The following is an 11,851-nucleotide window of genomic DNA, read 5'->3' as shown; positions in this document are numbered from 1 at the left end:
TCTGAGGCTCGGTCAGCGTCCCAGAAGGTGGAAAAAAATCAGTCTGAGAGGAGAAATGAGGTTATTAATGCTGTCCAATAAGCCCATGACATGATGTGGGTAATTAAGGAAACATAAACAACAGGTGTTCTGTAGTCTGATCCAGAAAACTAATTGGATTTAAGGCTGAGTGTGATTAAACATCAACAATTATGTCATAAGTAGGTCTGCCACTGGATGGTGCTACACATCTGTCTCAACTCAAAAACTACAGTCTGATGTCCCTGATACTTGGATGTGTGATTTTAGTTGGTTTGACTACAAAGATGTTTTTTTATTTATGTGTAGGAAATACCAGTGACACATAAACAATGTCTTGTCATCAGATTTTGAACTTCAAATCAGCTTCTGTGGCATAAAATGAGATATGAGGATTTTTTAGAAAGCTGAACGTACTGTACTTAAGTATTATTTTGAGGTACTGATACGTATCTTTATACTTTTCATGCAATTTTCTACGGTAACACTTACAATAACCATATACAATACAATAACCATCATTTATAAACGGTAAACAGATAGTTTATTGATGTTTAATCATCATTTATAAACTGTTTATAGACCATTTAGAATGGTAAATACATAATTTGTTAATGTTTAACTAACTTAATCATGTATCAATGGCAAATAGATGTATATTCATTTATAAACATGTCTATTAATGTAAGTTTATAGTTACTTTACTATTGACAAACAATTAAATTGTAATTAATTGTTTATAAATAGTTTTAGTTGCACTCATTTTAATATTTTAACTCCATATTAAGTATGTTAATGATTTTGAAATGATTCATATACCTTTAAGAAATTGGTTGAAAACATTTAACGATTAAATATGTAAAGCACTTTGTAAATGGTTAATAATTGGTTTATAAACCATCTATAAACATTATTTAGTTGGTTATTGTAAAGTGTTACCTTTTCTACTTCTAAATGTTATTCCAGATTTCAGAAGGAAATATTGTATATCTTCTCCACTACATTACAGATTTTGTTACTCATGTTTTTATGTAATTTTGCATGATTTCTGCACAAAAAAAACAGGAAATTATGGAGCAACACTTTTGATAAACAAAAAATATATATATACAAAAACATGTCATGGTTCTAACTTTCCTGAACCATTTTCTTTTTGCTCTTTTATTAAACGTATAATTTTGAGGTTTGGATTTTGCTTGGAAAAAACCAACATTGTGGAGTTGTCACAGCATTTCTAACTATTTTTTGTACGAATCAAACGATTAGTTAATGGAGAAAATATTTATCTGACTAGTGCATAATGAAAATAATCACAAGTTGCAGTAACAGTAAAACTTTCCTGCAATGAGTACTTTTTTGTTTTCATACTTTTAGTACATTTTCCTGTTTTATACTTGCATAATTTTAATTATGTAACATTCTCAATGCAGGACTTTTACGTAACGTAAGTATTCTTACAGTGTTACGTTGTTACTTCCTGTTGTCCTCGAGTCAGATTTGCCCCGGTTTCAAATGTTTTTATATCAAACATTGGGGTGTCTTTCATACAATTGAGCATGAAACATGGATAAATACAGAAAATTAGAGTAAAAGTGGTCATAATTCATTATATATGCTTTATAAACAATCAAACAAAACAGTTTTTTGTATCTGGGAGGACAAAAGTTGTACCGTCGATGAATAGAAGTAAGATTCCTAAATTTTCTCCATCACTTCTCATAGATTATATTTCAGTCCTTTATTTTATAATACATCTTATTGTTTGTATTGCTTTGCTGCACAATTTGAATTCTACAAATACTAAGATTTCTGCTCTTCCTCCCTCAGTGAACACTGTTATTGATTATTATTAGTCTGACTGATTACAGCTTTGCCCCATTTTACACCTGATAAGATACATTATAGTGCTCGGTAACAAAAGCTCATATCATATTCTCTTTAGTTGTTAGTTTAGTCACCAAGTAAACAAGCTAAGTCACCTGCCCCACTTCAGCCACGTGAGCAGTTACACAAGTTTGCATCCAGCAGGGATTTACAGTAAATGAGGATGTACTTACACTTATTTAATTATGGGTTTAAGATCTTGGTACAATCAGCTCTATTATATCCGACTCACAACATATAGCTGTTGTTTATAACATGCATGTATAATCTATACATACATGCATTATTATTATTAATTATAAATAAATAAAAAGAGACACACATTGATGATTTTTGCATTACAATAGTTATCCTAAATATAATTTTAAAGTCACAAGCAAACATACTGAGCACTTTAAATGATGAGAATGTGATTTAATCAAACTGATATTCACTGTAATAACTTCCTACCCTAAAAATATATCATGATGCTAAAAAAATATTAGATCGAGCTCAAGTAATATAGTAATATAAGATCACAAAAGGCCCAAAGGGACCAAAACAGCACAGAAACTCACCAGTAGATGACTGAAGATGCTTCTTCACCTGCAGGAATAAACAAAGAGCTCCGTGTGGACAGTCGGCGTGGAGTTAATGTCGACCTGAACCTCACGTCTATTTGTGCTCTTTCCACTCGGGCTTCATCCTATTACGGTGATGCCAGTTAATCCAGCATTCAACACGCCGCCACAGAGCTTTTGTTTTGCATGAGAGGTTGCTTAGTCATATCAGACATAAGCTGCTGTTTACACCAAGGAAACATGTTCTCATTTGATATCAGCATGTCACACAGGACTAGTTCAGAAATCTTTTTGTGCACATGTCATTGTTTTATTAAAACGCAGAAAGGTTTTTTTTTACAGGTACAAAGTGATGAGAACAAAGGGAATAAAAGCTTAACTTAAAGAACTGGCTGATACATAGAGAAACAGACAAGCCAATAAACTAAAAGACTAACTAACTAAATAAGAAATGAGATAATCGTCATAATAATTGTAACAAAAACATCTTACAGCTACCGTGACATGAAGTAGTGTCATTAAATATCCACCATTAAGGGGAGGAACTCTTAAAATGGCACGCATGTTTATGTGTATTATAACAATAATATAATAGATATACAAAATCATAATAAAATATATGAATAGCAATATCAACAATACTAATAATTATTATAAATAAGTCATATCATTTTAGAAATAAATTAATGTTTTGATGATTGATAATGTTCATAATTCACACAAAAATGGAAGCATGTTAAAATGATATAATAATAATAATAATACATTTTATTTATAGAGCGCTTTACATGGTATTCAAAGATGCTTTACAGTTAAAACACTGTGAAAATGCAGTTACAAATAAAAACAAACAATTAAAATCAACAGTATTGGTCATACATTAAAAGCAGTTGTGAACAGGTGGGTTTTGACAAGTTGGAAGGTCGGTGCCTTTTTAAATGCACTGACATCAGCTTTTAAATGCACAATATGTAGACTGACTCTATCAAAAAGATGGCATTTGGTGATGTTGCGAAGCAGCATGGGATCATGGGAGATGTAGTCTTCGCCACAGCTGCAGTCTCAGTGGTCAGCTTCTCCTGGTTCGGATTCCTTCAGTGTTTATCGTTCAGCAGGTTTTTACTGGAAGCTGAATTATCAGCAGAGGTCTCCTCTCTAAAACAAATTAACCCAGTTATTAAAACCAGTAGAAACACTGAATAAAGAGGTTTCACATTACAAATCAGTCTCTCTTTCAGCTGCCACTAACTAAACATTTGTTCAGTGCCCATTTTCCATCTTCAAGTTCACTGAGAAAGAAACACTTCAAATCTTAAATCCTGTATCATCCATCTTTTGGCTTTCCCCCTTGAGGTTAGCATTGCACTCACCCATATCTAGATAGATAGATAGATAGACTTTATTTATCCCAAGCTGGGAAATTACAGTGTAGCAGCAGCATTACACACAGAGACAATAACAAACAATTAAATAGAAAGAACAACCTAGGCAAACTTCAAGCAATAAAATATAAAAATACAATAAAATACAATAAAATACAATAAAATGTAATGTAAAAATAAAAATAAAGTGTCTAAAGAAGGAGTATGTATTAAGGAGTAAATTCCAGTGCAGAATAAATATGAATATGCTGTATAAAAAGTATAAAAATAAAAATGTTGGTGCTATGAAACAAATAAGGTGCAATGAACAGTGTGCATAAAGAACACATAAAGTGCATAACGACAGTATGTAATGAACCAGGCTATTTGTTATTAAATAAATAAATAATAAGTAATAAGGTAAATAAGTATTAAAGGTGGTTTGTATTTGCTTGATGTATTTATTTCCATTAATGCTTTGTTTTCACATTCCCAGAATATGTTTTAGTGGTGTGTAAATATTATTCAACCAGCTTAGCTGATCATTTATAAATTACCCCCAGCTATTCTTAGATCTGATGTGGATCTGGAGTATTTTTAGTAAAAGGAAACATTCCTCTCGGTAGGAAGCAGTTTAGCATCTCTACTCTGGGAATGTGAGGGAGTCGGGGTGAAAGGGTTCCTCTGTCCCCATCTCTTCACTGGTGCCTCATCTACCTCAAAAATGTGCCCTCTTTGCATGCTGTGACCCAGAAAACAGGGTCCTCACTGGCTAATAATCAAAACCATCCCGTCTGCAGCCTCGCGGACACCTTCAGCACCTGGTTCCTATAACACCGCAGGAGAAACGCTTCCCATGTTCTCCCGCCGCTGACCCAAACGTAAAACAGTTGACAATAAAAAGGTCTGAGGATAAAACCTGAGAGGAATCACAAGAAAACGTTAGAAATTGATCCAGGAGATGTTCCTGTTGATCTGATGATCACAAAGAGAGATTCATAAACTTCAAGGTGCAGCAGCAGCAGGTCCATATAACTGGCTCACATCATCGTCTTGGGTTAAGTTTTGTGTAACTGATCAAAGCCTGCAGTCCTGAACTGAAGAGATAAACAGGTGCAGGTGATAAACCTCTTCTCAGAGACCATGTGGATCAAACAGTTAACGACTGGGAACCTACAGGTCTGAGCTTTGTTTGAAGGAAACAGTCTTGGTTTAAATTAAGTCTCATTGTGGCTTGTTGAACAGAAAAGCTCAAAGCTGCAGCAGATACTTCAGTCTAAATTGTGATAATGAGCATGAGACTACACTGTAAAAAATGTCTGTAGATTTTACGGTGAAAAACTGCTAAACCATGACAGTAAAAGACCGTAAAATGATAAATCGGTTAATTCAGTTTCAGTAAAGATGAAACACCGTAAATGTATATATCAGCCAAAACAGTATTTTTCTTTCACAGTTTATTTTTTTGAAAAATACATTACTCTACTGTAAAATACTCTGGCACCGTGTTTGTGACAAAAACATATACTGTAATATTTAATGGTAAAATCGTTAATTAATGCGGCATTTATAAAGTATTTTCTTGTCAGTTATATGGCAGAACAGCGTTTCTTTTGATGGAAAAACTTTTTATTTTTTACGGTAAAATATGGAATAAAATGGCAATCTTAAACAGGAAATCAACAGTGCTAATATAATTTTACCGTAATATTACAAAAAGTTGCACCGTATTTATTACGGTAAAGTTCTGGTAACCACAGCTGCCGTTTTTTTACCGTAAATGTGAGAAATGGAACCAGTTAACGGCAGATGTTAAGATCAAATATACTTTGGATTTGGTGTATTTGTCTTCTGTGGGCACTGAGTGAACACTGTGCTGTTACAACATTTCTACCAGTAAAACACACAATATGTAATTTTCTGCTGCAAGGGGTCTCTCAATCAAAACATCATAACAAAAGACAGTTTGGTGTTGTTTGGAGGTAGCGTGGGATTATGGGAGTTATGCTGACATTGCAGTCAGCTCCAAAACAAACAGACCCGGTGATGAAAAAACAGTACAAACACTGAACAAAACAGTTTCACATTTTTAAAAAAATCACTGCTTCTCCGACACTGTTTGGCTGCGAGCTGAGCTGCTGCTAAAGTTTGCTCTGCGTTTTTCTCTGATAACTTGAGATCCAGACGTCTGATGACTCAAATATTTCATCCAGTTAAAATGTATAGTTAAAAACTACCAAGATCTAAAAAAGTTTGTTAAAAAATGTGGCTTAAAACTAGGTAAAAAGTAAGTTTGTAGCAGATTCTGGCAGACCACCAAACAACATGGCCAAACATTTGGCCAGTGGATGAAGAAGTATTCAGATCCTTTACTTAAGTAAAAGTACTAATACCACACTGTGAAATTACTCCACTACAAGTAAAAGTCCTGCAATCAAAAGTTACTGAAGTTAGAGTACAAAAGTATCAGCATCAAAATGTACTTAAAGTATTAAAAGTAAAAGTACTCGTTATGCAGAATGGCCCCACTGAGATTGTTTTATATCTTCTTAATATATTATAGGATTATTATTAGTGATGCATTTATGTAAGCACTGCAGCGTAATTTCTCAAGGTAGGGTTCATTTTAACTGCTTAATATACTTATGTGGTTTAACTTATAAACATGCTTAATCATTTTAAATGTATCATGTTTTTTATGTTAAATCTCGACCTTTTAGTAACTAAAGCTGTCAGCTAAATGTAGTGGAGTAAAAGTAGAGTTACATGAAATGGAAATACTCAAGTAAAGTACAAGTATCTCAAAATCATACTTAAGTACAGTACTTGAGCAAATACACTACTGGTCAAAAGTTTTAGAACACGCCAACTTTTCCAGAATTTAATTGAAAATGATGCAGTTTAATGTCTCAGTGTACTCTGAAATTAATGCACATTTGCAACATTTAAAATTCTTTATTGAGCATGATAGTGTTTTGAAAGTAAAAAAAAGATTCAAAATCACATTTTATGTTGGACAAAAGGACTAAAAAAAGACACAAAATGACAAAAAAAAGACATCAAAAGACACAAAATGACTAAAAAAAAGACACAAAATGACCACAAAATGACTTACAAAGACATGAAAAGAATTCAAAAATGGACAAAATAGCCCAAGACTCCATAGAGTTAAGTTGTTAACCCACTTCTTGCTCCCTGAAGAAAGGCCTACTTGTATAATTCTGAAATGTACATTATATTTTACCTTTTTTTATTTACCTCTGGAAGTTCACCACTTACCTTTGTACCCTTTCAAGCTGTTGATTTGACTTGAACTGCTTGATTTTCAATAAAAAACTGGAAAAATTGGGGTGTTCTAAAACTTTTGACCGGTAGTGTACACTTAGTTACTTTCCACCACTGCATTTGGCTAATGTGAGTACATAACCCAATAAAATATCCAACATAGTTTTAGCTCTTTGTAGACTTTTTAATGCAGAAGAGTTATTTATTAGACCCTCAAAGCTGCTATATGAGTAAGCAGCAGGGACCTGTTTCCAGTAATACCTGTTAATGGTGAATATGTTATATTTAAGCCAAAACATTCACTGTAATTGTGCAATTTTACAAATTCCACACACACACACACACACACACACACACACACACACACACACACAAACACACACTCGGAGCAATCAGGGGTGCAGACGGTGCTCACAGATGTGGGAACACGTGGTTTCTCTCCGAGCAGCCCTACGGGCGCACCACTTCCTCTCACGTTTGGATTCCTTCGCTTTCTGAGTTTCTCTGGTTTCTGCTGCGGGTACCAGCACAGAGCTGAGCTGGACTGGGATTCACCCTCATCTCAGCATCTCTCCACACTAGCAGATAAATAGGAAGAAGATAGTTTTTCTCCCCCTCTTGCTCTTGCAACCCCTACTTGCAAAGTTCACTCCTCTTTTTGCTGCTGCAGCATCTGAGGTGCGCCACTAAAGTTACCTGCGTCCCGGATGGAGCTCTGACTTCTTATTTCTTACTTCTCCAAGTCACGCTGGATATTGTGGATAGTGGCAGACTGAGGACGCTCTTTTAGGGCAAATGCCACTGCGATGCTGTGGATGTGACTTCAAACAACAGCTTCACAACGGTACAGTCCTGTAAGCCACAATGAAAGGTAGGCTCATTCACATTCACACTCGTGCAGGAAAAAAAAGATTGTGAAATGCAAATATTTCATTGATGATCTATTTTTATGCTCGTGCAACATTCCTTTTCGCACTTTCTTTGTCACTTTTCTGCTGTTTCTCTCAGTCTGAGACGGGAGGAATGCGTGGGCTACAACTCGCGTCTGACATCTGGTTTCAATTAACGGACTCTGCTTGGGATTGTTTTGCATCTGGCTGCTGCTGCACATCAAACACTAACCTCCACTAACACAGCTATTCACAACAGAGACCCCCAAAAATACTATTAAAACTTTACCAAGAGAGCCAGCCAGTCCTTAGAATAAACACTATCTGTGCTGTTAAACTGCTTTATGTTCACTTTTAAATACTTTAACCCTATAAAGCCTGAACCATGAAATAATTGCCAGAAAATTCAATTTTTTTTTAAAACCGAGTGCTTATTAACTTGCTGACGAATTTTAAAAAATAAATAAATTGCATATATGAATTCTAATTTGTATCATATTTGATACATCAGGTCTTTTTGTGCAATTTGTTGCTCACAGTTTGTTTTTCTTGAACTAACAAAAACATCAAACAACAACATTTTTAACTTTTCCTTTTTCCTCAAACATGCAAAATACATATTTTTTCCATACAACACAACATCATACATCTGCAGATATGAAGTTTTTTAATGCAGCAATGACTGATCCACTCGTGGAACCTGCATATCATTTTTGCTACATCCGGTATTTTTGTGCAATTTGTTGCTCAGTTTGTTTATCTTCAACACATGTATACATCAGGTTTTGATGATGTAGAGGTCTCAAAAATTACTGTATCTAATATGATACACTTGGCTTTATAGGGTTAAAGAGAAAATGCAACAGAACAAAATGTTTCCTCGCTTATAAGAAATAAAACAGCTCTGAAGGAAACACTGAGTGGAGTGAGACTCTCGTGCATGAACAGCTTTATTGTGGTAAGGCTCCCCGGGCCATTCATCCAATGACTCTGCAGCCTTTCAACACACTGAGTCATGGCGGTCAGCGGGCAACAGCTCGTGAATTTACATAAAGATTTATTTTGAAGTGCGCCCAGATGTTGCGAGCTGATGTTTGGGACATCGTGTCATCCTCACAAAGACACAGAGGGTCAACGGGCTGTGCTCCTTTATTACAAACACTACGGGACTCGATCCTGCCACCTTGTGGTCCGTCTGAGAACAGGAAAACAAAGCTCCGCATTGAGGGCATGAATGTGAACAACTCTGTGATGTAACTGGCATGTTGGCCACTTCCTGTTGCTACCGTAATTACAGTGAGAGGCGATGGGATAAACACCATTATGTTTTTGTTTTTAACAGGACTGTAGTGGGAGATTTTATTTATTTTTTGAATTTGATTTACTCTACAGGGTTTGCCTGGTGAAGTTTTTTTTTGTTTTGTTTTGTTTATAAGAATTCAGCAGCACTTTAGACATCTTTATATGTAGGACCAGCATGCACCTGGAGCCATGTTGTCTTTTTATTTGTTTGTTTGTTTGTTAAGGATGAATAAACCACAAGCTTGAGGGTTAATTCTTGCCTCTGAAAATAGCTGTACATCCCAAAAAGGTTTTTTTTTATTAGTAGACAGAACTTACTCCACCAATAAAGGCTTTAAGATGTGATTAAAAGCTCCATAGAAGCCAATGAGAAAACTTTGTCTTAAGAAAGCTGCAAAATCGTAAAGGTCCCATCCGTAAAAAGTGAGATTTCCATGTCTTTTTTAATTGTTATTATCAAGCAGGTCTAGGTGATATAAAATACTATGAACATATCATGATGCTTAATTGATTGGCGCATACTTTTTGCCTTGTCGCATCTTTTGCTAGCAAGCTTGTCCACTAAATGAGTAATGGTTCATCCAGCACTCTTGTCACTGAAAACAAATTGCTGTAACTGCACTTTCCAATAATGTGTCGAGCCAATCTGGCAGGCCAAGCACATCAGGAGCACCGTTACAGTCGTTCCCCGGCTGCAATGATGGTGCAGAGACACAGAGAATGCAGATGCTTGAAACACTGACCAATCAGAGGAGGCTCAGTTTCAGCTGAAATATGAATGACGAGAGAAAATTAAGTGTTCTGGTAGAAACTGAAAATACAACCCAAAATGAAAATTATCATATGTCCCATTAAATGTATCAACATTTGACTTCTTTTACCTGATTCTGATTCTTGAGAAATAATCACTGAAGAGACAAACATTAGTTTGTTGCAGGATGCAGGTCAACATGACATGTAGTGGTAAATTAGTGGTAAACCCACTGACATATAATACAATTTCATTAATTCCAGTGAACACCGATTTTCAGGCCAAAGACATCGAGGTCGATAGGGTGATGTGCGGTCAGAAAAGTTTGAGCTCTATTTACTAGGTATAACATTTGTTCAATGATCATTTCAATGTGGAGCCAGTGCCAAATATATCTCAAAATCTAGTCTGTAAAATTCTGTGTAATCAAGAGTTACGTGTAATTTAGACATAGTTTGACCTGCAAACTCACCAAATCAGTCCCAGCTGAAATCAGTTCCTGTGAAGTTGAGCAATCTTTCTTCAGAATCATGACTCCATCCAGGAATATCCATCCCAAAATCCATATTAGACAAAGTTTGACTCACATATCTATTTTCCAATGCACTGTGCAAAATGTGATGAACTCCATTTCCCCGAATGGCTTTAAAAAAAAAAAAAAAAGACAAACACACTTACGGTAACATTACCATTGTAATGGGACACAATTATGTTGCTGGGGAACACAAACAGGAAACAGAGTATTGGGGGTATTGGGAAAGGAAAATTCCTCAAGAAAAATGTGGTTTCCAGATTATTTACAACTGTTTGGATTGCTCTTGTCACCTCTTCACTCGCTCTGCTCTCCATCATGAGCAACTGTGATTTCTTGCAGGTTTAAACTCCATGGTGAGTCATTTCTGAACATTCCTGCATATTAAACTCAGGAAGAGACACAAATAAGACAATATCCCATCAGCTTCACCTGCTCTCAGTCTATACTTCAGCCATTACTATCATATTACCACACTTAACTGCTTCTGGCATTTAAGACGGAGATATTATTTGTCTGAAGATGCTTGAGCCATGTGGTGCTTCTTTGTTTCCACTGGCCGTAGATGATGACACAGGAAAGAAGCTTTGAAGTTGGCCGAGTGCTTTCCCACAGACGTAAAATCAGCTTGAAAGGAGACGATGTCAGGGCCTGTCAGGTCATAGGAGATAGAAGTAACACCAGAAAGAAAAAGAGAGTTTACTTAAAAGAGCTGAGCTCATCTGAGCAAGACTGAGTATGTTTTTGTTTAATATAAGCCCTACACAAGGAATGGCTTTGCTTGCACAGAATGGAGGTAAAATTGAGCTGAAGTGCAAGTTTTCCACATCACTGACAACAATTTATACTTGCAGTAAATGTGTAGATGTGGTACTATGAAGTCTGAAGTCTCATTTTTGATTGTTTAAATCAGCTATTCTCAACTTGGGGGTCGGGACCCCAATTGGGGTCGCGAGATGATTTCTGGGGGTCACCAAATCATTTTGGAAGTCAGCTCTGTCTCCACTGTTTTAAAGTGTTCATGTATTTTAGTCTTTTTGGTCACTTAATGTCTTTTTTTGGTCATTTTGTGTCTTTTTTTGGTCATTTTGTGTCTTTTTTTGGTCATTTTGTGTCTTTTCTGGTAATTTTGTGTCCTTTTTTTGGTCATTTTGTGTCTTCTTTTGGTCATTTTGTGTCTTTTCTGGTCATTTTGTGTCTTTTTTTGGTCATTTTGTGTCGTTTTTGGTCATTTTGTGTCTTTTTTGCTCATTTTGTTTCCTTTTTTA

General features: G+C 35.5%; 1 protein-coding gene across 1 annotated transcript in view; it reads left to right on the top strand.

Moving 5' to 3' along the window:
• Positions 1 to 7,583: 7,583 nt before the first annotated feature.
• The window catches only part of LOC131980340 (collectin-12-like), a 60,916-nt gene continuing 56,648 nt past the window's right edge, over positions 7,584 to 11,851 (top strand). Inside the window, 1 exon segment of the mRNA XM_059344560.1 lies at positions 7,584 to 7,979. Coding sequence (XP_059200543.1) covers positions 7,973 to 7,979 — 7 coding nt within the window. The 5' untranslated portion in view covers positions 7,584 to 7,972.

The sequence above is a fragment of the Centropristis striata genome, chromosome 11 (genome assembly GCF_030273125.1).
Source record: "Centropristis striata isolate RG_2023a ecotype Rhode Island chromosome 11, C.striata_1.0, whole genome shotgun sequence".
Taxonomy (NCBI): domain Eukaryota; kingdom Metazoa; phylum Chordata; class Actinopteri; order Perciformes; family Serranidae; genus Centropristis; species Centropristis striata.
Note: the sequence above shows the minus strand (reverse complement) of the source record. Positions and strands in the feature narration are given on the sequence as shown.